General features: G+C 51.2%; 1 protein-coding gene across 1 annotated transcript in view; it reads right to left on the bottom strand.

Moving 5' to 3' along the window:
* The window catches only part of LOC149338872 (uncharacterized), a 143,733-nt gene that overhangs the window by 109,685 nt on the left and 17,569 nt on the right, over positions 1 to 16,479 (bottom strand). The window contains exon 3 of the mRNA XM_089550822.1: positions 12,314 to 12,621. Within this exon, the coding sequence (XP_089406948.1) occupies positions 12,314 to 12,621 (308 nt within the window). The remainder of the gene's footprint in view (positions 1 to 12,313; positions 12,622 to 16,479) is intronic.

Below are 16,479 nucleotides of genomic sequence, written 5' to 3'. Positions count from 1 at the left end.
AGTTGTGAAGCTCGAGTCTTTGAGAGCTAGTGCTATCGCTGCTTGTTCAGCTACCTCTGGTTTCTTCGTGAAAAGTGTGAGTGAGTTACGCGTTCGCCTGTGTCCGTCGACTACTGCTACCGAGTAGGCATGCTTTCCCGGTATGTACGCTGCATCCACGAAAGCTGGAAACCTTGCCGCGTCCGCAGCGAGGGCTCTGGCGCGGGCGAGTCTTCTTCCTTCATTGTGGATCGGGTGTACGTTTCTTGGGAAGGGGAACACTTTAATTGCTTCTCGCACGACTTTAGGTAACTGCAGGACGTTGTCCCTTTCTGCTATGGTGTTCAGGCCGAGCTTGACGAGAATCTCTCTGCCCGCTTTAGTGCTTGATAGGCGTGCGATCTGTGCCGTGTGCTGTGCCTCGATGATTTCGGCAAGGGTATTGTGCACTCCTAGCTGTAAGAGAAGATCAGTGGAGGCATTATCGGGAAGCCCCAACGCTGTCTTGAAAGCTCGACGTATGTGTACTTCGAGCCTTTTCCGATGTACTTTTTTCCAGTTGAGCTTCGCAGCCACGTATGTGATGTGACAGAGTACAAAAGCGCGGACCATTCTAATGGCGTTGTCCTCGCTCAATCCCCTGTGCCTATTCATGATGCGCCGAAACATCCGGATCGCGTTGCAGTCTTGATCGTGATACTGTCCAACATTGCCGAGTTGGACCCGTTGCTTTCGATGATTAGTCCTAGAATTCGTATTTTGTCAACCGCAGGTATGCGATTTCCATCCCTGTCGTATAACTCTATGCATGGAGTGGGGTGTCTGCGCCAGTCGTTGGACGGGCGCGCTGGTCATGGGGGGTGGTAAATGAGCAGCTCCGATTTTCTGGAAGAGCAGCGAAGTCCCATTGGGGCGCGATGGGCCTCGGTAACCGTGATGGCTTCTTGCATGCGAGCTTCAATTCCGCATCGCTGCCACCGGTGCTCCAGATGGTGACATCGTCTGCGTATATGGTGTGCTCCACACCAGCAATTTCACCCAGTGCGCGAGAAAGCTTTGTCATCGCCAAGTTAAATAAGAATGGTGAAAGTACTGAGCCTTGTGGTGTTCCCTTATCGCCCAGTTCAAAGCTCTCCGAGACGTGCTCGCCTATCCGGAGAGTGGCCGTTCGATCCTCCAGAAATGCCTTGACGTAGCGGTAGAAGCGTGTTCCGAGATTGTGGTCAGATATGGCTTTGAGAATGGCTTGATTCTGGATGTTGTCAACAGCTTGTTCCACGTCGAGTCCCAGCAGCGCCTTGGTGTCTCGTGTGGGGCGATCCAACATACTTTTCTTGATTCGTAGCATAGCGTCTTGCGTTGAGAGACCAGGCCTGTAGCCTATCATATTGGAGGGGAAGTACTCCTTTTCTTCTACGTATTCCGATAGTCTATTAAGTATGACGTGTTCGGCTAGCTTTCCTAGGCAGGACGTTAGTGGGATGGGCCTTAGGTTTTGTAGGCCCAGCGGCTTGCCTGGTTTTGGGATGAGGACCATGTTTGCATGTTTCCATTCGGCAGGAAGATGGCCAGTTTTCCAGGCTTCGTTGATTTGTTGCGTTAGGAACGTGACCGAGCTGTCCTCTAAATTTCGGAGAGCCCGATTTGTGATACCATCAAGGCCTGCTGCAGAGTTACTGTTGAGTTCGTGAATTGCAAAGTGTACTTCGCTTTCTGTGAAGTCCGTATCTAGCTGCGAGTTTGGGGCACCGTCATAGTTCTCCCTTTCTAAGGTACTGGGTAGCCCCGATTTAAGCGGTAAGTACCGTTTGTCAAGGTCATCCACAAGGACTTCGGCAGCAGTGGTTTGCTTCGCGCAGTGTACTAACTTACTGAGCCTGGTCCGTTGCATAGTTTTGGACTTTGTTCCGTGTTCGTCGAGGAGGTGTTTTATAAGCCCCCACCCACTCCCTCTGCGTATTTGGCCGTTGAGGGAGTTAGACTTCGTCCCATTGTTGTCTGGAGAGATCCACGCAGTATTCTTCAATGGTCTTGTTGAGTTCGGCAAGTTTCCTTTGTAGTCTTCTGTTGAAACGTTGCCCCTTCCACCTGGCTAGAATGGAATGTTTGGCTTCGAGAAGATTCGCTAATCGACTGTCCATTCTCTCTACCTTAACGTCCGTGGTGGTGGTGGTGAAAAACATTTATAATGCAATAAATAGTTACAGAGAGGTGATTGGGGTAGGCCCTATTGGCCCTTTCCCCTAACAATTCTAGGTGGAGCCCCTATTCCGGGGCCCCATTGGCAAGCAACGCCGCCCGCGTCCGGTGAACCAAGGCCTTTTGGGTCTTTAGGTCCTGACAGCCGAGCAGGGCCGCCTCCCAGTCCTCTCTGGTGGGGTTGGGGTTGGGGGGGATAGATGGGTTTGACTGACACGCCCAAACCATGTGGAAGGTGTCAGCCACCTCCCCAAAGAACTGGCACGCGCCATCAAAGGATGTATTGAAATGTTTAAGCACCGCCGGGCACAGTACAGTGTTAGTAAGAATTTTGATGAGGAGGCGCTCGTCAGCGCGATCCAGACCCTTACAAGGGGCCGGGTAGCGCCGGTGCTCCTCCTTGTAGTAATCGGTGATTTGTTTGAATGTAATGGCCAGATTGTCTGATTGGGAGTACCCTTCCAAGGACAGGGAGATAGCCCGGGGAGAGAGTGCGCGGGCGGCCTGATCAGCCTGTTCGTTTCCCTGGAGTCCCTGGTGACCGGGGGCCCAAATCAGGTTGCGTGGAGTTGGATCTTCAGATCGACAGCTATATTCCAGTATGCGCCAGGCAAGCGGGGGAGCCCAGCCCAACTCGTAGTTCCGACAGGCCCCTCGCGAGTCGGTGATGATGTGTTTCGACTTGGGAGTAGTGAGAGCAAGAGCAATGGCAATCTCCTCCGCGTGTGTTGCGCTGTAGGCTTTGAAAGTGAGCCCGTTGACTGTGTTTGTGTTGTGTACGACTGCGGCCGTGTACCACACCCCGTGGTGTGGGCCGGCAACGTCCACGTAATACACATGTTGTTGGTTACCGTAGTATCGCGCCAACGCTTCCGCGCGCGCCTGGCGACGACCGCTATGGTCTTCTCTGGACATGTTGCGGGGAAGGGGTCGGACCCGGAGGGCGCGTCTCCAGGGTTCTGGCACTCTCTCCCTTTCCTCAATATGGTAGTCATGTTTGATGTGTAGCCGGTCCAAGAGGCGGCAACCGGACGTGGTCTGTGCAAGACGCGTGTATTGGTTGACTAAGTGGAACTCTCGAAGCTCCCGAAATGTGTTCACCACGCCCAAGGCCAGAAGTCGCTGGTTGGACGTGGTGACCGGGAGGTCGAGAGCCCGCTTGATGACTTTCCGGTGGATGACCTCCAGTTGGTCATCATCATGTTTGCGCAGGTGCAAGTAGGGGGTTGAGTAGAGGATTCTACTCGTTACGAAAGCATGGGCAAGCCGCAGTGCATCCTTGCTTCGTAATCCGTCGCGCTTGTTGGAGACCCGGCGGACCATGCGGCCCACCTGGTCTCCCACCGTGCGAAGTTTGGCTAGGGTGGTGTCGACTCTGCGTTGGTGGTGTATGAAGAGACCAAGGACGCGGATCTCCTTGGACTCCCGGATCGGTCCCGAGGGGAGACTGATGCAAAGCGGTATTGTGTCCCGAGGGGAGGGACGTATGTGCACAAATTCTGATTTAGACGGGGCGCACTGGAGTCCGCAGTAGGCCGCGTAGTCGTCGACTAGGGTCGCCGCTGCTTGCAGGCAGGATTCCATGTGGCCCAGGTTACCTTGCGTGGCCCAGATTGTAATGTCATCTGCATAAAGAGCGTGATGTATCCCGGGCAAAGAGGACAATTTGGAGGGAAGATGAAGCATTGCCAAATTGAAGAGGAGGGGAGACAGGACCGCGCCTTGAGGTGTTCCCCTCGAGCCGATGGTGTATGGCCCGTGTTCCGCATCTTGTATGCGTATGTAGGCTTGACGGTCTGTAAGAAATTGTTTTATGTAGTTGAATGTTTTGTGGCCACAGTTGGTGTTACTGAGGTGGTCCAGGATTACTTCGTGTTTGACGTTGTCGAATGCGCCTTTAAGATCCAAGGCCAGGACCACCTTGTCGTTGTGGGGACATTCGACAGGATCTAAGATGTCGTGGTGAAGCTGCAGAAGTATATCCTGTGCAGACTTGTGAGGGCGAAAACCGAACATGGTGTCCGCGAAAGTGTGCTGTGTTTCGAGAAAATCGGAGAGTCTGTCGCGCACCATCGTCTCCATCAGCTTGCCGACACAAGACGTGAGGGAGATGGGGCGAAGGTTCTCCACATCAATAGGTTTGCCGGCCTTCGGAATAAAGGTCACGAGAGCCGATTTCCAATCGAGAGGGAGAGGAGTCTCTCCGTCCCAAATGCTATTGATGTATTTGAGGAGCGCGGCGTAGGCTGCGTCGGGAAGGTTGGCCGAGAGCTTGACCGTAACCTTGTCGCGCCCGGGTGCAGTGCCCCGCTTCATTTTGCTCAAGGCCGCCCGGAGGTCGTGGAGCTGGAACGGCTTGTCCAGCTCCGTGTTCTCTTCGCCTGCATACGAGTACGCCGCCTGCCGGGGGTCCTTAGTGGTGCACAGGTAGCGATCCCTGAGCGTGTGCGCTAGTTGTTTTGTCGTTCCTGTAAAGTTGTGCAAGGCCCTATGTAATTGGCGTTGGGTTTCCGTGCGTGTTTGTATTGGATCGATGAGAGCGCGGAACAGGCGCCACGTGTTGCGGCCAGACATCTGGCGAGCAGCCGCGTTGCACCGGTCCGCCCAGTTAGTGTCGGCTAGCTGAGTAGCATATTCCGCTGCCCGTTGTGTGAGTTCGAGGATGCGGTTCTTTAGGCGCCTGTTATGTTTCTGTTTCTTCCATCGCTTCGTGAGGCTGCGACGGGCCTCCCAAAGGTGGAGAAGGTGGTTGTCCACGTCTGTTTGTGTTTCTGTGAGCTGTATCTGCTGTTCGTGTTGTGTGATTGTAGACGTGAGCGATCTGGACCAGGCGTCGTATCCCGACTGGAGGGGGTCTACAATAGGTAGAGAGGTGCGGAAAGTCGTCCAGTCAGGGATACGAGCTTGTTTTAGTGGGCGTTTCAGGGGACGCATGTAAATGGTTGTGTTGATTATACAGTGATCACTACCTAGAATGTCCTCTGTATTCAGCCAGTCGGCATGTCGTATGTTGCGTGTAAATGTGAGGCCCGGGCAAGTATCTCGTTGAATGGAATTGCCGACACGTGTTGGGTTGGCGGGGTCAGTGTGCAGGGTGAGTCCAAGTGTGGAAAGAAGTTCCGCAAGCTTCCTCCCACGCCTGTCCTCCCGGGGGTATCCCCATACCCCGATTACGTCCGTGGTAATCGTTCGTTCTGAGGCTACGATATCGGCTTTGAGCTGCTTGGTCCAGCTCGTTATCGTTTGCTTTGTGGTTTCTCCGGATGAGTTGGATCGCTGCGTCCGTACTGCACGAAATTTGTCCCAATCGATTAGCTTCAACTCCCTTTGCCTCTTTCCTGGTATCTCTGCATCAATTCGGATAATATAGTGGTCACTGCCAAGGTCGATGCCCGAGTTGTGCCAAGCGCATTTCTCTAGGCCCCTGACGAAAGTGACGTCCGGTGTGGTGTCTTGGCATATGGAAGTGCCACATCTCGTTGGAGTTTCCGGGTCTGTGATCGCTGATTTTAGTGGAGATTTCAACGCCCCACACCAGGCTTGGGGCTACGCGTATCCCTGCTCTCCATCTTCTTTCATATTAAGGCGAAAGCCATTAATGCCTCATCGTTGTCGACAGAAGGCTGTCAGCAGCAGCTTGCCAGCATGTCAGCAGAGGTGTCACGCTTTTGACTAGCGTCCACTGTGATATGTGACAGTTACTGCGTAATTTCCGTTCCTCAAATACAATTTTCGTTTTCTTCATTACGGCCCCTCTTTCTCTTTCTTCTTCCACTCCCACTTCCTCCCTTCCTGTACGGTGCGGTTCAGGTGTCCATCGAGATGACAGAGAATTGCTGTGCCATTTCCTTTCCTCAAAATTCGTTGCGTTCAAAAGGCAAGGCATCGCGCCGAACGGGTAGTGGTGTTACTTGGACTCCCTGGCAGCGCTGCAACACGCTGTGTCGTTCCACTCCTAAAGGCGAAGATTAAGCGTCATTAATTAGCAGTCTCTCATGCTCTCTGCAAAAATCAGAATTATTCGTCTATAACCCGAAGTAACTCCGATGCAAGCACAACTGTAAATTTGACATTAAAATAGTGGGGAAAGCAGTTCCAAAGGTAGATCAAATCAGAATCTTAGGGATATTTATTCAGGATAATGGATATAACGATGGGGCCATCAAAATGCTCGAGGGATTTGCCACGCAAGCTCTTGGCATATTTAGAAGGGTCGCGCTGAAAGGACGAGGCCTGAAGGAAAGAAGCTTGCTTAAGCTAACCCAAGCATACGTAATAAGCCGCGTGAGTTCTGCCACACCTTTCTTAAACATTAGGGCGGAGGAGAGGAAGAAACTAGACTCATTCATTCGACGGCGCATAAAGAGGGCCCTGGGCTTACCGCTTTGCACCTCCACAGAGAAGCTCCTCTCTATGGGAGTGCACAATAGCTGGGACGAAATAGCGGAGGCTGTCAGAATTTCACAGCTCAAAAGATTAAGGCGAACAACCACTGGCAGAGCAATACTTGAAATTGTAGGCCGGCAAACAGATAGGGTGTGATGTGCACACCACATTGGTGAGGGATTTTTGGAACGCGGCGTGTCGGCAGTGGTGCGTCGGACAGCGGAGCGCCGTACGTGCCAGCCCCGCGTTGCGCGTGGGCGCGTGGGAGTGGTGTTCGCGAGGCAGGCACGAGGAGCGTAGAGCTACGTGTCAGCAAACCGAGGTGTTGAGGAAGACACCGTAGCACAAGTCTGGTCGTCTAAGCGTGGAAGTAGCAGCTGCCGGACGTTGGGTTCGAGGTGCCAGAGACTTCCCTTGGATCACCGACGCAAGACCATTAAGCCTCATTCAAGCATGGAGGTGGCAGCCGTCAGCCTTTGGGTCTGTGCTGCCGTGGACTCCTCTTGAATCTACGACGAAGGCTTACTGCGATCGCCACTTTGCTGCCACGGCTTCCTGGGATAGGCTGCACAAGCCTACGGTGTTTGCGGAACGCTGTCAACAGAACCTGGCTACAGTTTTCCTGCTGCAGCTGCTCAGTTCTTGGGGGCGGCTGACAGGAGTTCGTCAGCGTCTCCCGTATCCAGCTCCGTTCCTCATCTCCTGGCTCTCTACCATCGCCTTCCTGAACGCAACGCCAGCGACGCATCGCAACTCGCCAACCCGCGTCTGTGCTACCTGCAAGGCATTCCCGCACCACCTGGGACACTTTGTAGCCGGTGAACTCTCTCCTTTTTATCTGTTGTGTTTTACGCGTGCCTAGTGTGTTTTCCTTAGTGTTTGCGCTTCTTCTACTGGCTCCCTTTCCTTTAAAATATAAGCACGGCTTCGTTTTGTTTTGTTTGATTTCTTTGTTCCTTTCTTCGAACCTGCACGCGAAAGCGTTCCCCTTCACCAGTCTGGGACGCGTCACCCCGATTCGCGACATAGGGGACTACGAGCCAAATCGAGCATTCCCCAGAACTGCCTAGAAATTCTAATCATTCCCCACTCCTTCGTAACATGCATCCCATATTCAACATTGAAAGGAGGGAGAAGAGAGCAGACGCACTAATCAGACGCTTCAATCCCATGGACAGCAAGTCCGTTGCGTACATGGACGCGGCAAGTCGGGTGCGGCGGTCACCTCAGTGGTAGATGGCCGCGGTGCCCCCGTGTCGGCAGCCACCATTGGAAGCCACAACGCGGAAACAGCTGAAGAAGTTGCGATAGCGCTCGCTTGCGTTGGAACGGAAGCCAATTTTATAATTAGCCATAGCAAATGGCCATCTATAATTCTGGAAAGGGTAGGATCTCGCCGAAAGCGGCTAGGTTTCTGGCCAGTAGACGGCCAAATACAAATATTAGCCTAATTTAGACTCTCGCCCACGCATCCGTTCCTGGCAACGACGCGGTCCACGAGTTAGCACGAGCTCTCTACTTCCGGGAAGCTGTGGAGCCGCCCGACTGCCGGAACATGGACGAGCGTCTGCAAAATTATACGGCGATTGTTTAAAACTATAGGCTACAGAGGAGACTGAGGCTACCACCGGATAAAAATCTAACATGAGGGAAGCAACCGCCTGGCGGCGCCTACAAGCTGGGAACTTCGTAAACTCGGTCTGGGCATATCATGTTCAGAGAGATAACAAAGAAAACGATAAGTGGGGTGGTGGTGGTGGCGGTGGTGAAAAACATTTATCGTGCAATAACTTTTTACAGAGAGGTGATTGGGGTAGGCCCTATTGGCCTTTTCCCCTAACAATACTAGGTGGAGCCCCTATTCCGGGGCCCCATTGGCAAGCAACGCCGCCCGCGTCCGGTGAACCAAGGCCTTTTGGGTCTTTAGGTCAGAGGGACCCTCGACCACATAATCTTGGAATGCGCTAGCTCCCCAGGGGCTAAAGCAAATATAAATTATAGATAAAGCTAGGAAGCGCTGCTGCGGAGCGAGGTCCCTGCTCCACAGCAACAAGCAATCCGCCTGGCGGAAGAAGCCGCGAGGAAAAAAGACCGCTTCGCCTGCTTCTAATCGCGCAGGTCCCGGCCCCCGTCACCCAGGTCTGCGTGTTGGGGACGGGGATTTGGAGGCCTCCTTATCTGGTTGAAAATAAAGTTGATATCATCATCATCAGAGGCAGTCAAAGAGGTGCGGAAAACGCTTTCGCCTCTACGGACATTAGACAGTCAAAGTGCCCTTTGAATTTTGCCTGGCGGATCTTTAACCCCGTAGGCTAGAGCTTCTCAATTCTTGAAAGGAGCGCGAGACCCTGCTGCGATCCGAGGACACTCTCGTGCAGACCATCGCTACTGACCCGGCTGCCAGCTTAATGGACCGCAGCAGCACAAACGCTTGAGTCGAGTGGGGGCGTGAGGAGGCCTTGGAGCCTCCGTGCTCCAAACTCACCGGTTCGTTAATAAAGTTTTTGACGACGACTACGACTCCACGGCCACGGGCTTGAAAGCGTGATTGAGGTGCGCACACTACTAACCCAGGGAGCCAGTTATGCTCCTTTCTTTTCCTCAAAACCAACGGAAGGGGCGGGGGTGGGGGGGGTTAGATAACCTTAAGGCGGAGCTTAAGTGTCCCATCTAGGTTTTCTCTGTCGTTTATTACCGATCTTCACGTGCTTCAACCAGCTTTAGGCGAAAGCATACGGTGCTCCTTTCCTGAACTCTCACAAATCGGAACAGCGCAGGAAAACACAACTGAGTAACAAAAATTCAGAATCGGAAAATCCCTACGTTATTCTTCTTTCCACGTATGGCGTTTATTGGCAGGTAGGGAGGTTGTCATGGCTCAAGTTGCTTCGCCAAAATGCACTGAAACCTATAAGGACAATCAGCACCACTAGACCTCCAAAACGCCCTCCACAAAAGGGAGAACGATATTACCTCGCCCTCATACCTCCCTCTTCGTAGCTGGCTAAAAAAAAAAGTAAGCTGGCACACCTAGGCAAGACAATTGCTAATACAGGATAGGAAATTGGCATACATATGTGTGCACTACATATGTGTTGGCAGGAAGTAGCGTAGCCATTAGCAGGCTCCGCTGCGGAACGGAAGGATGGTGGTTAGAATCCCATCGTGCAGAAAGATTTTTTTTCTGGTCTGACTAAAAAAGCGTGACACATCTGCTGACAACCTTCTGTCGACAATGATGAGGCATTAAAGGCTTTTGCTTTAAAATATTTTTGAAGAATCAATCTTTCCAATAACGGCTCGCCACTGAAATGCCCTAGCTGCTGATGCTGTTGATTGTGGAAGTGTGTCATCATTCTCCCGCGCGCTTTCTTTAATGTGGAACGTGCTCACCCTATTGTTACTTGCTTAAATCTTAAAACGCTTAACACACTATATCATAAACAGTAAATAAATATACGCAAGCGCCATCACATATGAATAAGGCAGTGCGCTAATCAAAACCAAGAACCTCATTTACTTTACACTGCATATGAAACTCCGCAAGCAGTCTGAAATTTATTTTGTGCTCAAAAAGCTTTAGAATGTCAGCATGGCAGCAATAGCAGCAGTCCGTGTATGAAAGAATATTTAGCCACAAACCACAACATATTGCTATTTATAAAATTGCCGTTGGACACAAGGCAGAAAAATAGTTCTAATGCCCAGCCTATCTATCGCCCACAGTCTCATCGGGCAAAATTTTTGACGCGTCGGCAATTTGTTGAAACCAAAGCCATATCGCCTCAAATATCTGGGAGCAAGCGAAGGGCTGAATTCTTCATCGGTGCTTCACCTCCTTCAGCTACCATGTTTTTTCCGCATACTTGTCTTCCATCCTCGTCGTATCCGGAGAAGCGGTGAAAGTACCATTCATGCCGCTTTTCACCACAGGGGTTGACTTGTTCTGAAGTGCAGCAGAATGAACCCGCTGGCGACCTTCATCCTGTTTTGAAGCGAGGACCAGCCCGGAGAATGGAAAATATCGTGGTCGTCCAAGTCCGAAGCCTTCTTCGTTCCACCAGACAACACGTACCGGAATGGGAGCACGCGAACTAGCCTGCCCGCTTGCGTTGGCCAAAGGCCTGCGTTGTTCGTCGCTGTGGGCGATAGATACAGATACCGCTTCTGCTTGTTGCGGATCGCCAGCTAATCTGGATCTCGACAAGTCATGGCGGTTTCCACTTGAAACTGTGGTACCACGGCCAGGAGTTGCAGCTTTCCTATCGCTGGCAGTGCCGTGTTTACCAATGTCCGAGTAACGACCGTCAGGGCTTTCCTGACTGTCTCTCTCCCCGGAATGCAGCGTGAACACCAGGGCCAAGACGCCGACTACTGTGAGCGCCACGATGAGGATAGACAGTCTCACGAGCCACATGGGAGACCTGCGATGACGCAGTGGCCTGTATAAAGTCTAAGCCAGAAAGAAACAAATGTGGCATGGGTTGTACCCTTACACACAACTGAAAATAAAGCACAAGAAAACACAACCACATGCCGCTGGTCGAATCCGAACCCACGAGCTCCGAATTTCGAGTCCGGTGCACTACGAAGTGAGCTACGGCGACGACTGTCCAATATCCTGCTTTCAGATGTATATACGTCTGGTTTAACCGAACCTTGCGAGTAACCACCAGCGCCACCGGCTTTCATAGCGGCGGACATAGTACGTCCTCTATTATCGCGAGTGCCACGTAGGCGGGTGATCGACCGGTGAGGGTGGAAGCTGTGCGAGAACCATCTTCTCATACCTTTGGCACCAAGACTGCCAGAATAGAGGCCCTCGTTAAGTACTGAGCACACAAGGCATGGGAAAAGAGGGACTCGTTACGACTTACATGACGGAAGCCAGCAGTCACCGAAAGTAAGAAGCATGTTGGATTTTTTGAAAATAATGTGGCGTTAATCAATGCGATAATAATACTGTAATTATTTGAAAGATAATTTATTAAAAATTCGAGGACCGAAGCAGTGCGTGAAACCTCTTATATTGCCTATGGCGTCAAGGCTGCCAGATTCGAGGCAGTCGTTAAACTATTCAGCAGAAAGGAAAAGCAAAATAGGTGCTCGTTATGACAGGACGCACTACATCCTCCCTCATAGACGAAGGTGGCGCTGATGAACGCTCTGAAGGTTCGATTACTCTAGGTGTAAATACCCCCGCAAGCAAAAGATTGAACAGCTGTCGCCGTAGTTCGGTTGGTAGAGCACCAGACGGAAGTTTGCACGTCGTGGATTCGGACCCTATGGGAGCCCCATGGTTGTTTTTTGTTCTGCTTTGCCATCCATTGTCTTTACTGCATCAAATCATCCCTTTATTAATTTCTAATTAATGAGCACAACAAATTGACAAAAAAACACATCCCCTATGCTGCTTGGTTGCTGTGACTATAGGCTTCCGGCGTGTTGTCTCATTATTAAAACTTCCTGTTGGGCGAGTTGGTAGTTCATATTGAATTAGAAATATTATAGCGCAAACAAAGACACGGACAAAAAAGAGAGGAAACACACACACAAGCGCTTGTGTGTGTGTTTCCTCTCTTTTTTGTCCTTGTCTTTGTTTGCGCTATAATATTTCTAATTCAATATGTCTCATTACATACTTTAAATTCCCTAAAGCGAATGCAAGGCTCCCATTCATCTTTAATCTACTTAACGTAGGGCGTAAAAATAATTCAAATCAATATATTTCGCTTGGATCCCGACTCACCAGCGCAGCCGCTTCGGATTTGCGGAAAGTCCACTCGTACTGCGCGAGAACGCGTGCGTGCAGTCGTCCGGGCTCAGACTGGGCGATGAAAAAGTGCGCGAAAGCCGACTTCTCCTTTCCTCAAGCTTGTTGGAAATCACCTCCGGCGAATCAGCTCGCCGATCCCCATAGATGGCGCCCGTAGCCGAAGGTTCGTCCTTTAGGACAAGGGCGGCTTCCGGGCTCTCGGTAAGCGGCATCTCTTCCTCGTCTCTAGCAGTCAGCGGTACGAGCTCGGAGGCCGTGGAGCGGCTCTTCTTGTTCTGCTGCTGCAGTAGCAAACAGAGAAATGAAAAGCTGTATCATCTATGTATACAAATCGGGTAGACATGCAGAGATATCGTGTTCTACCATACTATAGCGAATACCGTCAATCAGCTTCGACCTTGGCGCCTAAATGAAGTCGCAGAAAAATTACTACTTCCATAGCAATTATAGGTACCACTGGGTGCGTTTCTGTATGTGGTGTATAGCGGCTTGTGAGTCCGAATAGACTGTGTACTCTTGGAGAGAGGGAAGGAGGGAAAATGACTGGAGGGCATGCGCAATGGCGAGGACCTCGAGGGACAATGCGTCTGGAGGGTGTAGATACGGCCCGCTGGTGTGGGTTTCAGGAGCAGGGAGGTGTGGATGGTACAGGGCGTAGCCGCAGGAACCTCGAGGAGCCACGAAGGAGGCATCCGTGTAAGCTACACCCTGGGTATCAAAGAGAGGGGAATGGTGCTGTGCGGCCGCTTGACGACGTCCGGCGTGCAGGACGGGGGACATGTTGGTCGGGAGGGGAAGGATACGAAGATTGGGGGCGGGGGTGGGAATAGGAGAGGTAAACGGGGAGATTGGAATGGGCGAGATACCCGCTTGAGTCAATAACCACTGACCCTGACGGGTAAGGGAAAGCCGCGCAAGCTGCGAGTCACGATGGAGACTGAGAAGAGAACGAAGAGGATGGAAGAGGCCTGTGGCAAAGAGCTTAATGGTAGAGGTAGTGATAGGGAGGTTGAGAGCTGCTTTGTAGAGGCCCACAAGGGCAGTCTCGAGAGCGTTAAGTTGAGTCTGAGTGAAGGAAGCGTAGGGTGCAAAGTACAAGACCTTGTTGAGGGCCAGCGCGTGGGCAACTCGGCACGCGTGAGCCTCGTGGAGACCTGAGCGTCGAGTGACCACGCGCCGCAGGAGGTGAGTTACAGAGTGGCAGGTGGTGACAGCGCGGTGAAGGCATTGCACATTCTTAGCCGCATGCAAAGGGAAGCCAAGAACTTTGCACTGTGTGACGACAGGAATGGGAGAGCCAGAAAGGTGGAGAGAGACGAAGTGGTTGTGTGAGCGCTGGTAGGAGGAATGGTTGAGAAGGAGAAGCTCGGATTTCTCAGGAGCAGGAGAGAGGCCAGCGGTGGTGAGAAAGGAGTCGATGAGATCTAGGCCACGTTTTAGGGTGTCCTGTACGTGACCGGGAGAGCCAGATGAACACCAGAGAGTGATGTCATCGGCGTAAAATATATGATGCAGGTCGGGAATTTCAGCTACCTTCTCTCCAACAGGAGGTCGAACGAGCGGTCTCCGCACTGCAGCCTTCCATCGTTTTCCTCCGCTGGGTCCCTGGGCATTCAGGGATTGACGGCAATGAGCTGGCCCATCAGCTCGCCCGCGACACACTTTTCCGGGCACCGTTGATCCCCTGGCCCAAGCCCTCGGAGGACGGTGGGAGACTCACCCTTCGCCGCACCATAAAAGAGGTCTACCTTGAGCTCCGCCTCGACAAACGCCTTTACCGTCCCCCTCATCCATCACTCACGGTGCCGGAGTCTCGCCTTCTTCGGCACATTCAGATGAATGCAGTTATCACCCCGTCCCGCCTCTTCCTCTATCGCTATCGATCGGACCCTTGCTGTCCCAACTGCCCCTGTATCTATGCGGACCTGGCCCATTGCCTCTTCTATTGCCCGGCTGCTCAGCAGTCGGGTTCCTTCCCCCCACCCTCTCTATCCATCACCACCTGGCTCGACTGGCTTGGCGCTGAAGGGGAAGAAGAACAGCGGCTTCTGGTCGCCCAGGCGGTCGAAATGCTCGGCCTGTAAATTATGGTCGATTAAAAGTCTTTTACTACTACTACTAGGTACCACTTCTGTCAGAATATGTGACAACTATCACTATTACTTATATTACTCCCCGCCGCGATGGCACAGTGGTTACGGCGCTCGGCTGCTGACCCGAAGGACGCGGGTTCGATTCCGGCCGCAGCGGCTGAATTTCGATGAAGGCAAAATTCTAGAAGCCCGTGTGCTGAGCGATGTGAGTGCACGTTAAAGAACCCCAAGTGGTCGAAATTTCCGGAGCCCTTCACTACGGCGTCCCTCATAGTCTGAGTTGCTTTGGGACGTTAAACCCCAATAAACCAACCAAACTTATATTACTCGTGCATCTTCGACACATTCGAAGCGACATTCGTTCAGTAATTAATAAGGGCTACATATAAGAGCTGAGTTTCAGAGAGAACGCTGGTGCATGGTTGCAGCTCTGTAGTTCGAGGCAACAAGCACCGTTAACTTCGTCTGCTTCAAGCCACTTGCCAACTCTGCTGTGATAGATGCATAGTGGCAGATAGTGTCACACCGAATAGCAGCAAATTGAGAAAGTAGATTGACTTACAGCCGCAGTTACTCTGCCGCAGCAATGTCACATCCTTTATATCCATCCTCTTCCCTCTTTCCATAACGTACTGTCTACCCCCGCTGATACCATTTATCACAGCTATGCTGGCAATTTGCATCCAGGCGCTGCCGTTCTTGCTTCGTAAAGACATTGAGAACTGCTGCAATTAATGCTAACAAATAAGTCTAATCACTGTGGCGTCATCAAAGGCGACGAAACATTTGCGCGCATTCAGCAATAATGTGACAGTACAAACAACTGCAGAATGTTTGACAAATGTTCACATGCTACCCTACAAGCCCATGTTATGCTGGGCCTTCAACTAGAAGCAAGTCCCAAATGTATTCCTATTAGTGCAAGTCCGCTTCCACGAAATGATTGAGTGATAAAGGAGCTACCGCAGGGTTGCTGCTGCGGCAGCCAGACTTTCTATTTGGAGTACCTTACGGCCCAAATTAATACAGGCATATTCTGCAACATGACCAAGCATTTTGTCTCGACCGCTCGAGCATTTTGTCTCGATCGGCGAAGAAGTCTTACCATTGTGCGTTGTCTTCTACAGCGACCACCACTGAGAGATGTGCTTAGAGAGCTGTTCTCGAGACGGCTGTGCCCCCGTAAAACGGCGCCCGGATGCGCCAGTACTGCTTCTTTTTCTCACAGTTACGCCACCTAGAGGCAGGAAAGCGATTGAAATCCTGCGCTGGGATCTGCAGGGGCATACCGCCACAGGATACACTCTTATGTCGTAGCGTGAATACTTTTATTGACAACCTTGAAACTTTCTTGTATAAAAACGCATCAAGCATGGAAGAAATAAAAAGGAAACTATTCCGGCCTCATTTGGCCATTTTAACCTCCCGTTATATTTTTAAACTATGTGGCTCCACAGAGGCATTGCAGTAGCCTAATTCCCAATTCAGACGTCCCAAAGGCATATCGCCAGAATGTCTGGGTATGCGTAACAGTTTTCCTCAGAAACACCTCCACGGTGATTTTATTTATTTATTTATTTATTTATTTATTTATTTATTTATTTATTTATTTCAAATACCCTCATGGCCCTGAGGGCATTATTGAGGGGAGTGGAACAAGCACAGATAACAAAAATGAATACGATCACGGGTTACAGGACTACATATTGTTCACTGCACTGAGTTATTACAAATTTCAACAATTCATGGAAGCCTAGACGAAGAAGGAAAAAAAACGAGAAAAGAGAACAAAACCCAACAAAAACAAAACTACAAATCAAGAACACAGAGTTCATGTCGCACTACTAACCTAAGGGCACACATGTCATGAGCAAGAAAAGCAGGCACTCAACTTTTTCTTAAAATGCTCGAGATCGTCGGTGAGTGCCACATCTGCTGGCAAGTGATTCCACTCGGATGATGTAGTTGGAATGAAAGAATTTTGGCGAGCAGTAGTGTGCCAATAACCATCTGAGCATGATGCCTAAACCAAAACGCGCGCCTAAA

This window comes from Amblyomma mixtum, chromosome 6, assembly GCF_055824585.1.
Source record: "Amblyomma mixtum isolate Tamu chromosome 6, ASM5582458v1, whole genome shotgun sequence".
NCBI lineage: Eukaryota > Metazoa > Arthropoda > Arachnida > Ixodida > Ixodidae > Amblyomma > Amblyomma mixtum.
This window is presented reverse-complemented; position numbering and strand designations above follow the sequence as displayed.